The sequence below is a fragment of the Typopeltis vanoorti genome, chromosome 6 (genome assembly GCF_054136105.1).
Source record: "Typopeltis vanoorti isolate ZY-2024b chromosome 6, IOZ_Tvanoo_1.0, whole genome shotgun sequence".
Classification (NCBI taxonomy): Eukaryota; Metazoa; Arthropoda; class Arachnida; order Uropygi; family Thelyphonidae; genus Typopeltis; species Typopeltis vanoorti.
The window spans coordinates 161376258-161397670 of record NC_143554.1 but is presented as its reverse complement, the minus strand read 5'-3'; the positions used below and the strand labels follow the sequence as shown (position 1 = coordinate 161397670).

Here is a 21413-nt window from a genome sequence, read left to right as displayed (position 1 = left end):
CCCTTCTCCAGACAGACATCTGGACACACTGAAAATTATAATTATTTTTCATAAAACATACCAAAAAATAATGTACACACACACACACAGCAGGGTCAAGTATATTACAAACATTTGTTCGGGAAAATTTATGGTTTCAAAAAATATGGTTCACCTGAAAGTTTGTCATCTCTTTTGCAATAAGTGATTCAGAACTACGAGATAATTTGATAAACAATGCACAAATGAAAGCTGGTTTAAGAGATAGACACATTGCTTTTTTTTTTTTAAAAAAGAACAAAGAAATAATTTTTTTTCCTAAATTAGTCAATGAAAAACAAACTCCAAATATCAGAAGGCACTTAAAAGTTTGGACACTTTTTTTTTTTTTTTTTTTTTTTTTTTTTTTTACACAAGCAGAATATTCAAACAATTATAAAATTGAGGTACTTTAACAATCAGTTCCAGAATGACTGACTCAAAAACAATTTCGCATACAGAAAAACAGCCACAGAAAATTTAACAAGTGTTATAATACAACCACGAATTAAAAATATCACAGATTTCATTGAATGTTCCTATATTTGGTATGCATATCTAGTATAAGATAAAGATACTATTCATTTATAGAATAATGAATTTATTATAGTGCAACTTAAAAAACTTTTTTTTTCCTGAGGAATGTCTTTTCCATTTTAATGATTACTAGACTAAAAAAAAAAAAAAAAAAAAATATATATATATATATATATATATATATTGTTCTCTTCTTGGCAATAAGTATTACACTATTTTGAATTTTACATATTAAGTTTAGCAGAATCCTTGATATCTGACACATTTCATTTCAGACTTCACATTATAATAAATAAACACACACACAATAATTAAAAAAAAAAAATTATAAATAATGAGCAGTTACAAATATGGTACGATTAAACTGAATGAGCGTAAACATTTCTCAATGGCAGTTAATACAATTGGCAGTACATTCACAGCTGTGAGCAATTATACAGATATATACAGGATCTCGGAACAACTGTACACAGATGCAGAAAATATCAAACTGAATATCTTCAAAAATGCTATAATCTTCAACCTACAGAACTTGGAATATTATTTCATTGTGGAGCGATGAGAAGCTGAAAAAAATATATATAAAAATGACATTAAACTCGAATCTACAAAAATTGTAAAATATATGAAATTGAGGTAGGCATGACATAATATCAAATAAGAACTAAGGTTACAAAAAATGAATCTGACATTTATGCTAAAATAAACAAAAAGACAGAACTTACATGTATAAGACAGAGCTCTTGTGTTCTTTTCAAATCTTTCATTTGAGTTAGTAACTGGGGCAGAATTTGTAGATGTTATAGGGTAGTCTGAAGTAGGGATCAAATGTGCAGGAACATGAGTGGATGAAGAAAGAGAAACTGAATTAAGAAACTGAGAAGGATAAATATACTGTCTTTGATGGCTTTTCTGTGTTAATGAATTGGTATCCTACAAGAAAAGAGAAAGTTTATGCTTATCAGTATATAATACAGAACATAATATTATAAGCAAAACCACAAATTATTGACAGGGTAAGAAAGTTCATACTTGCTTTGCCATCTGAGTTTAACTCAGAAAACAAATGTCTTTCAAAATTATTTAAAGTAGAATTTTTATTGTAATGTGTTTTAATAAGCAAAAGTTTAATTTTCTTTTTTTTTTTAATGTAGCTCCCATCCACAAAAGATTATTTCTAAACCTATAGTACATTCATATCAGATATGAATATGAATGTACTATAGGCAAAGAATTTTTCCCCTTTTTTTTAAAATTTATTTATATATATATTTTCCCCCTTCTTATTTTTTGCATAGTCTAGAACCCTAATCCAGAGACCAAACATGGAACTTTTTCAAGCCACTTCAGACCTCCATTAAGTGGGACAGTGGTCTCACTGAATGAATTTCATCACCAGTGATGAAATTCATTTCCTATCTAAAGAGAATCACAATACATCTATGCCTACCATGGGATTCAAAGCTCTCAACTAAAAGTAATACAGAATCAAGACCTGCTATTTTCAATATGTTCAAGTTCAATATGTTCTCCAAAAAATAAAGTTCTTCAGTACAGAGCTCAAGTTTAAATAAAATGCGTTACTTCCTGATATGTATCCATATATATATTATGTAGTACCGAGTAAATATTACATAATAAGTGCACATCATTATTAATTTCCAATCACGATGTTTTTTCAGTTTGTATTTTCATTCTTTTTTCTCTTTTTTATTAATGATTTTCATACCAAATTTGTTGTAACAGTTATTCAATTTAGTTAGTATTCTGAGAATTTGTAATTAATTTATTTAGGAACAGAAGAATATATACATAATTATAAAAATAAGATTAATATCACTAATTTTGATATGCTAATTGCCACTTACCTTCATATAGACATGAGAAACAGTCTTACACCTGTTTTTGCATCATAACCATTTTGTGCATTATACAATTCCAAATGCTGATTTGCAACTTAAGGCTATTTATTGCTCAGCATATAATGTGCAATCTTATATTTCTTTTCCAAAATTTACATACAGATCCTTTAAGACAGTTAAAATTATGAAAACAAAGATATCAATCTGAGAATCCCCATTTGGCCTGAACCTAGCTTGTCTTTCCAAGCTAATTTCCAAGTTTATCTTCCCCAAATTTTCTTAGCCTCATCTTAAGTATGCTTTATATAATCATACCTGACAAATTCAGTAGGGAAAGTTCCTGTAATTCTTATATTCAAGTTTATATTCTCATTTTTATAGATAGGTGCTAGACTTCTACTGCAATAATCCAGAATTCAAATCTATGATGGCTTTTTCTAACCTTCACAATAGAAATATACTCATGATTGCATCTCATGTGGATATTTTCTGCTATGTTCTATCACTTCTTATCTTATTTAAGAATTTCAAAGTAATTACTCTTAAGATATCTAAATTATATCCTTATATCTAGTTTTCACAAGTATGTCACCTTTATTATCTGATTCCCTGTAGAGTGATGTTTCCTCCATTTCTAAACGTTTCAAAACAGCCTCCCAAACTCCCCCCCCCCAGTCGTTTCCAACCTTAGGTGACTTTGTAGACATTACCCACAAAGTGTTCCTGGTGAGATTTTTACAGAGCAGTTCCCCGTTCCTCCCCCCCCCCCATTTTATCCAGGCTCAGGACTGGAATATGGCTGAGACACATTCATGACTGTAATCCATGTGTGTTCGCAGGACCAGTTTGCCTGTTCTGGGGGATGAAAAACCTGAGTTTCCATGTGAAAAAACCCCTACCTCCGTATGAGACTGGCTAACTCACTTTTGGTCAAATGAGACCGGATAAAGTTCCCCATGTCAGTGACAGGAATAAAACCCAGGTCTTTCCGACAAATGGCTTTGTCTATACTGACTTAGACTATGGGGGCTCCCATTATATCTATACATGTATATTTATGTTGGACCCCATACAAGAGAGGTTGGTTGGTCAACCTATAGTACATAAGTACCCTGTATAAGAAGAGATTTGGGAAAGAAGGAATTTGTTCACATTAGATTTGAAGGCCTGTGCACTGTATTCCTTGGGAATGCATGGGAGGATTGCACTGAGTATTTTTAGGGAGCTCTTAGTAATATCAGATGTACAAGAAGTGCTCAATGGATGGGTGGAACTGTGATTTGTACAGGCTTAATAACTGTTCATAAGTAAAGTAATGTGAAAGAAAAAGTTAATTTTTTTGGATGCTGAGGGGGCAATGGATGCTATGTATGTATGCCAAGAGTATTAATGTCAGCATAATCCCAAGGAGCAAGATCTCATCTTGCCTAGAGATTTGGGTGGATTTGGATCTTGGAGAAGATGGTTCTTTTTTTGTGTGTGTATGGAAATAAAGCAGAACTGGGTTTTGCAGGCACTGAAATTGACAAGGTTATCTGAGCCTCAACAAATATTTCTTACCAAAATCTTCCACTGTAACAAAACTTAAAATAAACAGCTTCTCACATTTTTCTTTGAATATGCTACTTACTTTCCAGAAATGCCATTGCCTGTATATATCTGAAGAGATATCCATCTATATATCTCCATAGCCATTTGCCAGCCAACCAGGCCAGCGAATGGCTACGGAGCTAGTAGAATGGATGGGTAAAGAAGGGTGGGGGCTCAATAGATACCAGAGAGTAGTATTTGATGGAGTGGAATCTAAGAGAATGATGGTGACTAGTAGAGTATCTCAGGATTCTGTACTAGAAGTACTGCTCTTTAATTTGTATATCAAATGATATAAGGAAAGATTTAAAGGGTGATATTCAGTTGTTTGCCAGTGATGTACAACTGGGGAGAGCAATAGTAAACAAAGGTGATCCTGAAAGATGATTTAAATAAATTGGCATTGTGGACAAAGGATATGTTGCACTTTAATAATAATAATTATTTGATTTGCATTTAATTATTTAATTTAAATCATTATTTAATAAATCCGATAATTTAATGTCAGGTTATGCACTTTTGGATGAAAGGTTGCATGTGGTGTATCATATTGATGGAACTGGATTGCAGAAAATTGATGAGGCTAGGGATTTGTGGACAGAGTTGAAGTTCAGAGTGCATATTGCAAAAGTTGGTAAAATAGCTCAAAAGATTACTTGGTTGTTGGGAAGGAGAAAAAAAAAGTAAGGATAGAGAAGTTATTATCCCTCTTTATAAGGTTATGATTCAGTTGCATCTTGCCTACTGTGCACAGACTTGGTCACCTGAGTTTCTTATATATATAAAAATTTCTCCTGTTTGATATGGTCTACAGTCTACAAATTCTCAATCTGTCTTCATAATCAGTATTCCACAACCCTAATATCATTCTCCTTTGCACTCTCTTCGCTGTATCAAAATCGCAATGGAAACCAAGAGACCAGACCTGTGCACAACAGTTTAAGTGAGGTCTCATAAAGAGGCAAAATGACATCCTTATCTGTACATGTGAAAGTTCGTTTCAGCATTGCAATTATCTTTCGAGTTGTATTTGCAATCTTTGCCACATGGTCCCTGAACTTCAACTTCCTATCTACTAAACACTTCGAGATCCCTAGCCTCATAGGTTTCTTCAAGCATAATCCCACCAATATAATGACATTTGATATCTAATCACGCCGAAGTGAATGACTTTACATTTACTATTTAACAATGAACTGAGATCCATTTTTCCATGCCCATAATTCCATCCTATTCAAATCATTCTGCAAGTACTGCATATCAGCAGCATTCCAGATTACTCTGCCTATTTGCATCATCAGCAAATAGCTGTATGTCATTTGTCAAATACTTCACAATATCATTGATGTATAGATTGAATAATAGTGGACCAAGCACTGATCTTTGTGGTACACCACTGGTTACCTTAAATCTTGCAGACTTGCATCCCTCATATACCACTTTTTGATATCTGTCAGTCAGCCATCTTCTTATCCATGCTAATATTCTATAATCCAAACCCATATTCTCCAATTTATCCAACAGTCTACCATGCTGTATTCTGTCAAAAGCCTTAGCAAAATCCAAAAGTATCATGGCATATCCATTCCCCTTGTGTGGTTCAATGGTAACATTGTGATAGAATGTGAGCAAGTTGCAAAAACATGACCTTCCCTTAGTAAACCCATGTTGCTCATTGAAGAGTAGAGATTCACTGTCAACCTATTTCTGAATGCGAGCCCTAACCAATTTTTCCAAAATCTTCACCACCATTCCTGAGATACTAATTGGTCAATAGTTGCTGCAGCAATCCTACAGGCAAACTTTCCACAAGTCATAGGCTAGTGATCATTGACAATTTTGGACCATTCTTCCTGTAGGCATATAATGATGTCCTGTAATGTTGTGGGAGCAGATGTCCCTTGACCTCATCCGATCGAATTCATCCCACAGATGTTGAATAGGGTTGAGATCACAACTCTGTAGAGGCCAGTCAAGCATGGTGACATTCATGTCCACAAACCACACACAATTACAGCAGTTCTTATGACAAGATGCATTCTCTTGCTAAAAGAGACAAAGGTGAATTACATAGAAACACCACATATAGAAAGTAGGAAGCATTGCACTGTCCAGAAATCTCCCAGAGTTCAATGTTTGTGGCCTCAGACCTCTATTTGTGGTGCCATACCATCACACTTCCACCTCCAAATTTCATAGTTGGGGCTACACACTCTAGTAAGAGACATTCACTGGACATCTGCCGCACCCATTTCCCATCCATTTGCTCAAGTAAAGGGTATAGAGTGATTTGTCACTCCATAATGCAGCTTCCATTCTTAATATACACACTCTTTGTATACTGAACACACTGCACGTTGGTTGGTGGGAGCTTGCATATTGTGGTCCTACCATGAAAACCCATGTTTTAAACTTTGTTCTGAATATTTTTGTGCAAATTCATGTTCCAGTCGATGCCTGTAACTCTGCATTCAATGTATCAGCTGACAAATGGCGGTTTTCAACATTATCCTTCATACTCCCTACGGTCATGTTCTGTCAGTGTGGTGGGTCATCCACTGTGAGTAACCCCCCCTGCAGTAGTCTCCACCCTTCCATCTCACAGTATGGTATCACTGACTGTTGACATGGGATGGCCCAATTTGTCAACAATTTTCCAAACAGATAGGCCTGCAATACCTCTTTCAAACTCCAATTCCCTTCTCGCAATAATTTCATCCGGACACAGTTGCACTGAATTGGGAACACCATATTCCTCCAATTTATACCAGCTACAAACATGCAATTCATTACATAGCATGATGCACCTTGGCAATGGGGGGGGGGGGGGGGTCTTAATGACCAAATAATTATTTCTCTGAAACTTAATGCGCTGATTAATCTTATTGCATAACATTATGACTGTCAACTGGGCATTCTTGGGCTGGTTTGCCTGTTTATTACTAGATTTAATAATAAACAGGCAAACTGAACCATAAACTACATTTATGGTTCCAACTTAGATTAGTTTTTACTCATCAGTCTTTTATATTAGAAAACCACTTTCCAATATAAATAAAGCTGTGCACATAAGCCTAAATTCACCTGAAGGAAATTGGTATTTTCTGACTAAGACTAGACCAGATTGCTGGACTTAATCTCTCTCTCTCTCCCCCCCCATGTGTAATTTTTAGATTATATCTGTAGAACTCTCCAACCCATTCCCAGCACTGTGTGAATAGGTCTGGCATCTGCATCTCACTTTTAGAAAAATGTAAGCTTTGAAATCAAAAGATCTCTGAACTAGTATATTGGTTTGTTCATAAAAATTGAATGAAGACCCTTGTTCCAACATGGATAATTTCTGTCACATGTCCACAACAAATATCAGGATCCAGAGAACAGAAACCATAGTGTGACCATAAGCAAGAGGAACAAGTCTCAAATCTTTCCTCTTATCTTTTGTCACCATAATAACAACAATGCTATGAGTTGGAAATCGCTGAAGGGAGGATGTTCCACTAGAGATGAAACTCTTGTGATCTGAATTACCAAGAGAAGAAATTACTTCAATTAGTTAAGAAGAGATCCAAGAAGGTGATGGTGAGCCCATGGCCGTACCTTCATTTTGTAGGTAAAAATACCCGGAGCAAAGTACGTTGGCTAAGAAGGCTGCAATATCGGAAAGAAACATGTTCTGTATGAGAAGAATAGTATCATTAGTTGGAACATTAGAGAAAAAGGACAGTTATGTCAAAGCTGACTAATAAATGTTCATAGTTGAGTGCAATGATTCTAATTTGGTTTATAAAGCGTATTTTTTTTTTTTTTTTTTTTTTTTTTTTTTTTATGTGTAGGAAGGGAAATGACATACCAATTCCTCGAGTGTAGCTGCCAGTTTCTTGGCTAAGTGATAATTGGGGCTGCCGATTCCTTCCACTACCAGTCATAGTGCCATGTTTGTTTTGTGTATTTTTCGCAGGTCATAAATTCTGGGAGTGCAGGCATGATGCAGTAATAGTTTTTTAATTGTTTCCTCTGGCCACATGATCACTGACTTGATTAATTCTTCTGTTTTCATTTTGATGTGGTTTGTAAGATTTTTGTAGTTAACCAATTGGTACATGTGGTGATCAGATACTAACTGGTTCGTTTTTTCCAAGTATGCTGTCTGATCAAAGACGGTAGCATTGCCTTTATCCACTTTGGTAACAATAACAAATATAACATTGTAATATAATATAATATTATATTATAACATAATATAATATTATATAAAATATAATATAATAACAATGTCTTGGTTATTTCTTAAAGATTTAAGAACTGATTTTTTTCCCCACCAGAGGTCGGGCTAAGGTAAACGATTAACAAAGCATTTAGATTCATCTTACTTTTGTGTAGTGTCATGTGGATTGTGTCCAGTACATATGTATATGTTCCTGATGATCACCTCAATACAGAGGTCAAAATTTTGAATATTATTTTCTTAATTATAATTATTTCAACACGGATTTTTGTCTCCATAATTTCTTCACTATGAATGCTGACCACCATATAACCTTAAAACAAAGAATACATTACAAGAGAACAATAAAGATATAAATTAAGTTGCACACAGATTACTAACATTTGAAGGCATTCTGGATACTACAGTATTGTTAAGCATGTTCACATGGGCATGATCTTGCATATGCCAAAGTAAGATAGCTCAGAAGTGACAATCAGAGGTTATAAGTTAATATTAAAATGAACAGCATTGAGGACAATTTCTATTAATTCAATAATTCTTGTCTCATGTTTTCTGATTTGTTCCAGATCACTGGATGAATGATAGAATCTTCATTGTCAGGGTTAACAGAATTAAAAACATGATTAGATAGTGGTGGCACTAGTTCTGGCAAAATGTGACATCTTTCACATACTCGCCCATACACAGCTCAATGGATTTCTCTGACCAAAATAGGATGATTTGCAGTTATATCAACTATATATTTGTGTATGAAACATTGAGTTCAGGGTGCTTAATGGTCAAAGCTGAATAACTGAGAGGAGACCTCCACATAGCCTTTAAAGGAATGCAGAGAACTGACCAGAGCTTCTGACCTAATGTCTAATCCTCACCTTCTCATGGTGCACCCTGTTGGGAATCTACCTGGATACTGAATGAAGGAGGATGGGCTAGCAATTTGGGATTTAGCCGACCAAATTTTATTCTTATTGGATAAAACCAATATAGAAAATGATGGTACAACATGCCAAAATTTCATGCCAGATGGGGCGTCACCTGGTTAAACAAGGCCCCCATTGTTTTCGCCAGGGCGAACAGCAAAAAGTCAGCTACTGGAACAAAGATCAGTTAAAGATCAGTACTATCAACATAAGAAGCCTGAATGGCAAAGAAATGGAGCTAGTTGAATTAGATAAGTACCAGATCGACATAATAGGGGTGACTGAAAAAAAAAAAAAGACAAAAACTGGTGAGATCTTTCTGAGCAATAAATACAAAATTTTATATTCAGGAAATGACAATCAAGGAAAAGAAGGAGTAGCCATAGAATTCAACACAAAATACAAGGCTAATCTTCTTGAATGGCAGGCAGTCTCAAGTAGAGTAATGTGGGCAAATATGAGAATGGGGAACTGGACAATGAGACTTATTTGTGCCTATGGTCCCACAGAAGGTTCTACTAAGGTAGAAGTGGAGGAATTTTTTGAGGCTTTAGAAAAAGCAACTGACACAATGAAAAATGAAAAGTTGGTCCTTGTTGGGGATCTAAATAGTAGAGTAGGAAATGATTGTCAGACATACAAAAATATTTTGGGAAAATTTGGACAAAAGAGCAAAGCTAATAATAATGGCAAATATCTGTTGGATTTCTGCTCAGGACATGGACTTATTACTAACACCATGTTCCAACATAAAAACGTGCACAAATTCACATGGAGAGAAGAGGCAAGGAATAAGAAAAGTCTAATTGACTATGTTGATAGTGATGTTTTCTCCCTGGTGCAGGACACCAGAGTGCACAGAGGATTTGAAACTGGAAGCAATCACTTAGTCTTGAGCAGGATAAAATTTAATTTCATATTGAAAAGAATAACACATAAGAAAGTTTTAAAGCGAATAAAAGTTGAGCAGCTCTCAGATGTGAACTGTAGACTAAAATACACAAAGATTATTGAAAAAAAAAAAAAATGAGAGTTTGAGAACAGGAACCAAACCTTGGAGATTTAGTGGCAAGCCTTGAAGAAAACCCTGATTGATTCGGGAGAGGCATGTGGTGAGGTTGTCTGCAAGGATAGAAAAATCAGAACTCCATGGTGGACACAGGAAGTTTCAGGCAGTGAAGGAAACGAAGAAAGCATATAAAAAGTTCCTGGCAATAAGCCAGCTTTTGCTCTAAGAGAATACAGAGACAAATGTAAGAAAGCGAAACACTGTGTAAAACTAGCTAAACACAAGTCATTGGAGGACTTTGGCAAGAACATAGAAAATAAATATCAAGAAGGTGGCAAGATATTCTGGAGGTTGTTGAAGAAGCTTAGAAATGGAGGTAAAGTGCTGTAAAAGGAGTTATAGATGATAAAGGTGACATGAAAAGAGGAGAAAAAGATATCCTTGAAGTATGGAGTAATTACTTCGAAAAATTGCTAAATGAAAGAAGCAGTGAGAGCAGTGGTAAAAAATACTCAATGGGCATACAGTCAGGAATACATATCCATACTTGAAGAAGAAAAAGCCATCAAAGGGTTGAAATGTGGAAAGGCAGCAGTAGTAGATGATATTCGACCAGAAATGCTGAAGTATGGTGGTATAAAAGTCTTACAGTGGCTGCACTGCATAGTTCAGAAAGCTTGGACAGAAGGACGAATTCCCGATGATTGGAGTAGAGCTCAAATAGTACCCATATATAAAAAGAGAAATAAAACTGAATGTGAGAATTACAGAGGTATTTCCCTACCGAGTGTTCCTGGCAAGATCTATGCAAGTATACTTGAGAAACGATTCAGAAGAATTGCGGAAGAAAAGCTTGGTGAAGAACAAACTGGATTCAGACCAAACAGAGGCTGTCAGGATCAGATCTTCACTTTACGACAAATAGTCGAGAAAGCATGGGAATATAACAAAGATCTGTATTTAAGTTTTGTCGATCTGGAAAAGGCATATGACAAGGTGCCAAGAGAGAAGCTATTCAATACGCTACAATTATATGGTGTCAATGGGGGCATTATATCAAGCAGTACTTAGTCTTTATTTGAGTTGTAAGTCAGCAGTTAGAATTGAAGGAAGTACAGGAAGATGGTTAAATGTTAAAACTGGTGTGAGACAAGGATGTACATTATCCCCTCTGTTATTCATTATTTATATGGATCACATTATGAAGGAAAGTGTTATTAAACATGATATCAGAATTGGTGATGTTAATGTTAGCTTTTTGCTTTATGCGAATGATGTTATACTTCTAAATAAATCGAGTACAAGTTTGCAAGATTCCCTGACTAAATTGCATAACTCTTGTAATAGATATGGTATGAAGGTCAGCATTAAAAAAGACAAAGACAATGATAATAGGTAGAATTGTTGAAAATGTCAACTGTGTTGTGAATGGAGAAACCGTGGAACAAGTAAAACATTTCAGCTACTTAGGCACGATTTTTACTGAAGATGGTAAATTACAGCAGAATCAACAAAGCTGGTATGGTATGGTAGGCAGTCAATTTAATAAATTCATATGGAATAAGAAAGAAATTAGTCGGAACACTAAATTAGCTGTATACAAGACAGTGTTCAAACTAGTTTTAACTTATGGATCTGAGAGCTGGGTCAGAAGTAAAACACCTGATCAAAGACTAGAAACTGTAGATATGACAGTCCTGAGAAAGATTAGAGGAGTGAACAGATGGCATCAATGGCAACATCATATTAAAAATGAGGATATTAGGAAAGAACTTGACATTGTCAGCATCCAGGAATGTTAGCAGAGCTAATTTCAGGTGGTATGGTCACTTAAACAGAATGGGCGAGGAAAGATTAGCAAAACAAGTGCTCTCTGCCAGGTTGGCAGGAAAACGATCCAGAGGAAGATCAAGATATAGGTGGATTGATATGGTACAAAGTGCCTCAGACGATAGAAATATAAGATCTGATAATGTTGGAGTCTTGACAAGTAACCGACTGATTTGGAGGAAAATTGTTGATAGGAAATTAGTAATGATGTAAATTTTTCATGTAGTACTATCATATCCTGTACACCCCTTGAGGGTACATGTCAGGAATTTGATGATGATGATATTCAAACTTCCTATAAAGAATTTTGCATTCTTTATAATATAATACTGGCAAGCAGCTTTCCCATATATTATAATTATCTAACTCTTAAAATGTTATAAAGTAAACAAAATGGAAAATGAAATAGTTAGCTGAGAGCTAATATTTGATACTCTAATTTTCATATAAAAATAGCAAAATCTTATGTTTATCTTGCATGTAATGAAATACAAAATACCTACATAGCTCACAAGTTGAGAATGACAAGGATAATTCAAAGCCATTTGGGGATCAGCTACTCTTTCTCTTAAAACAGGCAAGTAAGGTGTCTCTGAAAATGATTTATTGAAGGCTACTGCTCCACTCTGTTGAATTCCATGAGTTTGTTGCGATTTCAAAGAGTTCTGAAGTTGGTTCACATAAAGGGACTGGGATTGGTCAGAAGATACCGATGGTACTAACACAGGGCTGATTCTGGATGCTGATTGTTGAGTAACTGGTTGTGCAAAAACAGGAGAAAACATATTGCTGTTTGTTGGAGATATAACTGCATACTGCATAACATTCCTATTCTGGGATCCACTATTTGGTCTCTGAATATCCAGCATGTTCTTTGAGTTTAAAAAGATTTCCTGTCCATTTCTCTGGTTTGGAAGTGGTATAACACTTTGAGGCACTTTATTATTTACTACTGGCCTCATCATTACTTTGTGATCTTGAGTTGTTTTCTGTCTCCCAGAAAATTTAGTTTGTGAAGTTCTTACCTTAGGAGGATCACTAGAAAGCACAACACTGCCTCCAAGATGCAACAACTGATGTGAAGAATTACCTATTTCTGTAAATGGACGGATAACTTGTGGTGCAGATATAATGACTGATTGCCTATTTGTACCTGGGACAGTTGTACATACTGGAGGTAATGATGAATTAGGTAATACCAGAGGGACTGTTCCACTAAGAGATGACAAAGGATAAGAATTCCATGGCCTTGTTGGACTACAAATAGATGCATTATTGCTAGAAATAACATTAGGACTAGATAACTGAGTGTTTATAGTGTTACCACTACTTGGAATAGATGAAACTGTTGAAACAGGAAGAGAAGTCAAGGTTAAAGGCACTTGTGGTGGTATAACTGGAATAGGATTATTTGCTTTAGAGATGAAATGGTGATAGTTATGAACTCCCTAGAAAGAAAAAATATTTTTTGTCATAAAAGGGTACATTGCTATAATAAAAAGAGCATACAATAATGGAACAAATATTCAATTTTTGTATGTGAATCTCAACCACAAAAGGATGATTTTACCCATCATATGTTTGTAATGTAGGTGGGATGAGGGTTCATAATCCATAAACCCATACCAAACATGGAGCTATTCAAGCCATTTCAGGCTACGGAAAGCAGAGCAAGTCTCACATAAAACAATGAAATTCATCTGCCATTCAAAGACATTCCCAAACATTCATGACCATAGTTGGATTTGAACTCAGTCTTATCAGAGAGTAGAAACATGGGAGATGGACCAGGCAAGTCACAAAGCAATCAGTTCAAAATGAAGTGAATGAAGTTGCTATTGCCATTGTGAAGCAGGCCATGAAGAGCAGTGTTGGTTCTGCAGTGCATGTGCTGTAACAAGACACATGGATATGCGTAACACAACTGTCTGGAAAATTCTATAAAAGATTCTGCATTTCTATACATACAAGATAACCCTGACACAGGAGTTGCACCTGCATGACTTTGAAAGTCGGCTGATATTCTCTGTAACATTGTTTGCTCGAGTGGAGTTAGTGCTGCATGGCCGTGGATGATTTTGTGGAGAGATGAGGTTCATTTTCACCTGAATGGAGCTTTCACCCACGAGTGCCAGGTATGGCCTATGCAAAACTTGCATGCAATCCAACCAATTCCTTTGCAAATTCCACCCAAAGTTACTGTGCAGTGTGGGGTTTACAGTGTCGTTTATCACTGGACCATTCTTCTTTGCAGACATTTGCCAGTTGGGTCCTATGACCTGATCTGTTACTGATAAGAGGTATTGTGATATGATAAACAATTTTGTTGTGCCACAGCTACAGCAGCGCCTGTGCTTGGATTCAGTTCTTCGAGAACATTTCACAGAAGCTCTCTAGAGTGATCAGCCATGCATTTCCCACAGCATGGTTGTCTTATTCACCTGATCTGATCCTTTGTGACTTCTAGATCTGTGGATTTCTCAAAGGCGGGGCTCATCAGGATCATCATGATAACCTGCCAGTGCAATGAAGCATACGTGCAACATCATTCCAAACCAGATATGTTCCCGTTGAACACACTGTGCAAAGGATGCAGTTTGTGACATACTGAACAGTACAGCTCATGAATAAAAAGAGAATGCTTTTTCTCCTTACACACATAGAAACATTACACCTATATTTGGCAATATCATTACTTTTTTTTTCTCAGATATTGCTTCTGCATTACACACAATGTATGCCTGCAAAGTTTTGCAGAATTTGGATCACTGGGTGGCACTCCACAAGGCTTTAAATAGGAATACTTTAATTTTGATCACCTTGTACATCTTCATCACATAATTAAAAAAGAAAAAATTATCTGCTGACAAGGATTCACAAAAATTTTATAGCAGATACATCTGACTTATGAAGTATGATTTTTGATTGTGATTAACCTTATCCCAATCATGTATCCTTCCCCCCTAGAAAAAGTTAGAAGTACATGTTTCACAAAGCACTAGCAGCAAATAACCCTATAAGAATAGTTTTTCACACAGTGAAGTCACCTTTATACCTGTGTTAAAACTAGCTATCAGACAGTGACAACCACTAAACTTTAAATTAGGAGCGTGAAAAAACTAAACTGTTAGTCCTCTCTCATTTTAATGACTTTTTTTTTATTACTTTCTAATCATGGTTTTGAATAAATTTGAATGGAAAATGTGAAATGGAATGATAGTAGTAAAACACTGGAAAGTAGAATAGCAGAAAAGAAAGAAAACTTAGCAAGTATGGTAGCATGTGAAGACTGCACTGTAAAGGTTGTAACAGCAAAAAAAAATTATAGGATGACAATTTGTTCTGCTTTTCAAAAGAAGAAAGGGATGATAGGAAGTATGGATGAAGATTTAGAGAGCAAGAATGGAAGTAGAGATTGTGTTCGTAAGAATAGATGTATTGTGAGAGAGTACAAATGATGTGGCATGAATTCTGAGAGCAATCAGATAATGAGATAGAAAAGCATGAAGGGTGGAGTTGCAACCATATTATAAAGATAGTAAAGAGCAATATTCATGAACAGTAGCATGATGATTAGGATATATATTTTTTTATTTTTTTTATTGGCTCTAACCCGTAAAAGGTTAAAACCTATACTGCACTAGTACCATGCGTAGGCTAAAATTTTAGCATCTTTATGTTAATTATATTTTTGTATTGGCTTATTTTTTTACATAATCTAGAAAATGACTAAACTGGAATTTTCCATCTTACTTTAAGCCTCCAATAAGAAAGGTAATGGTCTCTTACCTGACAATGAAATTTATCTCCTAACTAAAAACATTCATAAACTGATGCCAATGAGAGTATTCAAACCTGCTGCTGTTAGAGAGCAAGTATACTAATCACTTGGCCAACCAGATGGCAAATAAATCAAATTCTTGAATGTGGATCCTCCTATATTTTACAAAAAAAAAAACTACAACCAGTGATTTCTAACATAATATTTGCATATCTGAGACAGGAGGATTCACTTGCTTAGCACCCCATAAAGACATACATAATTCAAGCCATATTTATATCATCATCATCCAAATTCCTGCCATGTACCCACAAGGGGTGTACAGGATATGATAGTACTACATGAAAATTATATCATTACTAACTTCCTATCTACAATTTTGCTCCAAATCAGTCTGTTACTTGTCAACACTCCAACATTATCAGATCTTATATTTCTATCGTCTAAGGCACTTTGTACCGAATCAATCCACCTATATCTTGGTCTTCCTCTGGGTCGTTTTCCTGCCAACCTGGCAGAGAACACTTGTTTTGCTAATCTTTCCTCGCCCATTCTGTTTAGGTGACCATACCACCTGAGATTAGCTCTGCTAACGCATTCCTGGATGAAGACAATGTCAAGTTCTATCCTAATATTCTCGTTTTTAATATGATATTGCCATTGATGCTATCTGTTCACGCCTATAATCTTTCTCAGGACTGTCATATCTGCAGTCTCTAGTCTTTGGTCAAGTGTTTTACTTTTGACCCAGCTCTCAGATCCATAAGTTAAAACTGGTTTAAACACTTGTCTTGTATACAGCTAATTTAGTGTTCCGACTAATTTCTCTCTTATTCCATATGAATTTATTCAATTGACTTCCCACCATACCAGCTTTGCTGATTCTGTTGTCTATGTCTATATTTAATTTACCATCTTCAGTAAAAATCGTGCCTAAGTAGCTGAAATGTTTTACTTGTTCCACAGTTCCTCCATTCACAACACAGTTGACATTTTCAATGATTCGCCTATTTTCATTGTCTTTGTCTTTTTATTGCTGACCTTCATACCATATCTATTACAACAGCTATTCAATTTAGTCAGAGAATCTTTCAGACTTGTAGCAGATTTATTTAGAAGTATAACATCATCCGCATAAAGCAAAGAGCTGACGTTCCTTCATAATGTGATCCATATAGATAATGAATAACAGAAGGGATAATGTACATCCTTGTCTCACATCAGATTTAACATTAAACCATCTTCCTGTACTTCCTTCAATTCTAACTGCTGGCTTACAACTCAAATAAAGACTAAGTATTGCTTGATATAATGCCCCATTGACACCATATAACTGCAGCGTATTGAATAGCTTCTCTCTTGGCACCTGGTCATATGCCTTTTCCAGATCGACAAAACTTAAATACATATCTTTGTTATATTCCCATGCTTTCTCAACTATTTGTTGTAAAGTGAAGATCTGATCCTGACAGCCTCGGCCTGAATCCAGCTTGTTCTTCACCAAGCTTTTCTTCCACAATTCTTCTCAACCATTTCTCAAGTATACTTGCATAGATTTTGCCAGGAACACTGGTAGGGAAATACCTCTGTAATTCTCACATTCAGTTTTATTTCCCTTTTTATATATGGGTACTATGAGAGCTCTACTCCAATCATCAGGAATTTGTCCCTCTGTCCAGGCCTTCTCTATGCAGTGCAGCCACTGCAAAACTCTTATACCACTAAACTTCAGCATTTCTGGTCGAATATCATCTACTTCAGCTGTCTTTCCACATTTCGAGCCTTTGATGGCTTTTATTCTACTTCAAGTATGGATATGTATTCCTGACTGCATGCCTGGTCAGTGTTTTTTACCACTGTGCTGTCATCACTGCTTGTTTCATTTAGCAGTTTTTCAAAGTAATTACTCCATACTTCAAGGATATCTTTTTCTCTCATTTTAATGACCTTTATCATCTCTAACTCCTTTTACAGCACTCTTTCCTCCATTCCTAAGCTTCTTCAACAACCTCCAAAATATTTTGCCATCTTCTTGATATTTATTTTCTATATTCTTGCCAAAGTCCTCCCATGACTTTTGTTTAGCTAGTTTTACACACTGTTTAGCATTCCTGCATTTGTCTCTATATTCTCTAAGAGCACAAGCTGACTTACTTGACAAGAACTTTTAATATGCTTTCTTCTTTTCCTTCACTGCCTCTTTAACTTCCTGTGTCCACCAGGGAGTTCTGATTTTTTTTATCCTTGCAGACAACCTCACCACATGCCTCTCTGGCAGAATCAATCAATGTTTTCTTCAGAGTTTGCCAGTGAATCTCCAAGGTTTGATTCCTGTTCTCAAACTCTTTCATTTTTTCTTCAATAATCTTTGTGTATTTTAGTCTACAGTTCACATGAGAGCTGCTCAACTTTTATTCGCTTCAAAACTTTCTTACATGTTATTCTTTTCAATATGAAATTCAATTTTATCCTACTCAAGACTAAATAGTGATCACTTCCAATTTCAAATCCTCTGTACACTTTGGTGTCCTGCATCAGGGAGAAAACATCACTATCAACAATAACATAGTCAATCAGACTTTTCTTATTCCTAGCCTCTTCTCTCCATGTGAATTTGTGCACATTTTTATGTTGGAATATAGTGTTAGTAATAACCAGTCCATGTCCTGAGCAGAAATCCAACAGATATTTGCCATTATTATTAGCTTTGCTCTTTTCTCCAAATTTTCCCAAAATATTTTTGTATGTCTCACAATCATTTCCTACTCTGCTATTTAGATCCCCAATAAGGATCAACTTTTCCTTTTTCATTGTGTCAGTTGCTTTTTCTAAAGCCTCAAAAAATTCCTCCACTTCTACCTTAGAAGAACCTTCTGTGGGACCATAGGCACAAATAAGTCTCATTGTCCAGTTCTCCATTCTCATATTTGCCCACATTACTCTACTTGAGACTGACTGCCATTCAAGAAGATTAGCCTCGTATTTTGTGTTGAATACTATGGCTACTCCTTCTTTTCCTCAATTTTCATTGCCTGAATATAACATTTTGTATTTATTGCTCAGAAAGATCTCGCCAGTTTTGGTCTTTTTTTTTTCCAGTCACCCCTATTATGTCGATCTGGTACTTATCTAATTCAACTAGCTACATTTCTTTGCCATTCAGGCTTCTTATGTTGATAGTACTGATCTTTAACTCTGGTGATGTTGAGTTGAGTGTTTTTCAGATTTGTTCCAGTAGCTGACTTTTCGATGTTCACCCTGGTTCCCTGGCGAAAACAATGGGGGCCTTGTTTAACCAGGTGACGCCCTAGCTGGCATGAAGTTTTGGCCCATTGTACCATCATTTTCTATATTGGTTTAAGCCAATAAGAATACAATTTGGTCGGCTAAATCCCAAATTGCCAGCCCATCCTCGTTCATTCAGTATCCAAGTAGATACCCAACGGGGTGCACCACGAGAAGGTGAGATTTGACATTAGGTCAGAAGTCCTGGTCGGTTCTCCGCATTCCTTTAAAGGCTATGTGGAGGTCTGCTCTCAGTTATACAGCTTTGACCCTTAAGCACCCTGCCTCAGGGAGGGACATGTAGAGCGCCCCTATAATCATTTACTAAGCTTTCCAGAAGTGTTTAATTATTTATATTTCACAACCAATCTCTCTCCCTCTCAAAGTTTTTAATTATTCCCATCATAAATGTGAACATGCATATATGGATAATGCAGAATGAGAATTTGTTCTGTCTGACAGCAACTTGCTGGACACATTACATAACAGAAAATTATTGGCAGTTCATTGGTCACCAATGTCATTAGTACTACTGTATACATGCCAGGTTTCCTGGTTCCTGTGGCTATGCAGATACAGTGAAGAGAGTGCAATGGAGAGTGTTAAAGATGATTTCAGAACGGCAGAAGATGATGAAGACAGACTGAGAATTTGTGGACTGCGGACACTAGAAAACAGGAGTGATATGATTGAGACTTACCAATTTCTAAAAAGACATATAGGATAACTGTAAATGGAATTTTCCATTTTATGGAAAATGAGGAAAGGACGAGAAAGCAAGCATGGAAGTTAAGATGAACACAATCAAGAAGGGGCAGAGTTATAGATTTTTCACTAAGAATGGTGTGTAATTGGAATGGACTGCCTTTAGTGTAGAGGTAGCGAGTGCAGATAATGTCAACGAATTCAACAAAAGGTATGACAGCTGGAGTGAGTGATATATGGTTTCCCTTGATTCCTTGGTGGTCTCTCTTAATACAATATATTTATGTTCATATGGCTAAGTATTCTCTCATTAACTGCGCCAATCATTCATCTTACTTGATGGCTCCTTACACTTTTTAGTAATTTCAATATACCAATCAAATACAGAATTAATTACTCTGTTTCTATTATTATCATGATCATCATTATCAGACTTCCAATGGATCTACATTCACAACACACTCAGGCAATGCATTCCACTCACCAACCATTCTCAATACAAAGAACTTGCTCCAAACTTTTCTGCTCACACCCTCCTTATAGCAAAGGCCTCTTGTTCTATCCCCCTCTCCAATTCTATGAAAAATCTCTCCCATCTTAACATAACAACCCCAGATTAGCTTATATGTCTCAATCATATCCCCCCCACACCCTTCCTCCTATTCACAAGGCTTTGCAACTTTCATTCTGTCCTCAAACTTCACATTCTAAAGACTACTGACCACCTTTGCAATTCTTCTCTGGACCCTTTCCAACACATCTTTCATCACAATTAAAACCTAGCGACCAAATCTGTACACAATAATCCATATGAGGTCTGATCAAGGCATTATACACGATACGTGTGCAATTTGGCCCTGAATTTCAGGTCCTTGTCCACCATCACTCCTAAATCTCTCATCTCCTCTACTTCTTTTAAATTTTCCCTACCAAGTGTACTTTGAATCCCATCGTTGCTTACCAAATCTCAAAACCATACACTCTGCAACATTGAACATCAACACTGCCCATTCGTGCAATCTTTTCAAGTCCTCCTGTAAGGCCATAACATCCGCTTGACTTTACATTGCTCTCCCCAATTTTGTATCATCTTAAAACAGCTACATATCACTACTTAAACCCATCCCAAATCATTAACATACAAATTGAACACAATGGTCCCAAAACTGACCTCTGCGGTACACCACTAGTGGCCTTCCTCTTTCGGGATACTGCATCCCCATATACAACTTCCTGATACCTATCTGACAGCCAGTCACTGATCCAACTCAGAAGTCTGTTATCCAATTCTCATCTGTTTCAATTTATTTAACAGTTTATCAAACATTTTACAAAATCCAAGTACACCACTGTATATACATCTCCCCCTGTTCAAGGTATTTATCACTTTGTTATACATAAATTAGTAAAACACGATTTCCCTTTAACAAACCCATGCTGATAACAGAGAATGCTGCTGTTATCAACCCATTTCTGTATCCTACTTCTCACCAATCTCTCCAGTACCGTCACAACTCCAGATATACAGACTGGCCTATAATTTGAAGCTACAGTCTTATCACCATCTTCATGCATTTGAACAATTTTATCCTCTTTCCACTCCCTTGGAAATTGTGCTGTTATAAAACTCTTATTAAACAGGCAT

At 36.0% G+C, this 21413-nt stretch overlaps 1 protein-coding gene across 4 annotated transcripts in view; it reads right to left on the bottom strand.

The window, feature by feature from the left end:
• Positions 1–769: 769 nt before the first annotated feature.
• The window catches only part of LOC150106171 (uncharacterized), a 338533-nt gene continuing 317889 nt past the window's right edge, over positions 770–21413 (bottom strand). For 3 of the 4 annotated variants that reach the window (XM_090393901.1, XM_090393900.1, XM_090393902.1), the window contains 3 exons: positions 12501–13445; positions 1281–1488; positions 770–1121 (listed from right to left, as the gene is read on the bottom strand). In XM_090393901.1, the coding sequence (XP_090250027.1) occupies positions 1096–1121; positions 1281–1488; positions 12501–13445 (1179 nt within the window). In that variant the 3' untranslated portion in view covers positions 770–1095. The remainder of the gene's footprint in view (positions 1122–1280; positions 1489–12500; positions 13446–21413) is intronic. The other variant, XM_090393903.1, reaches the window with a different exon arrangement.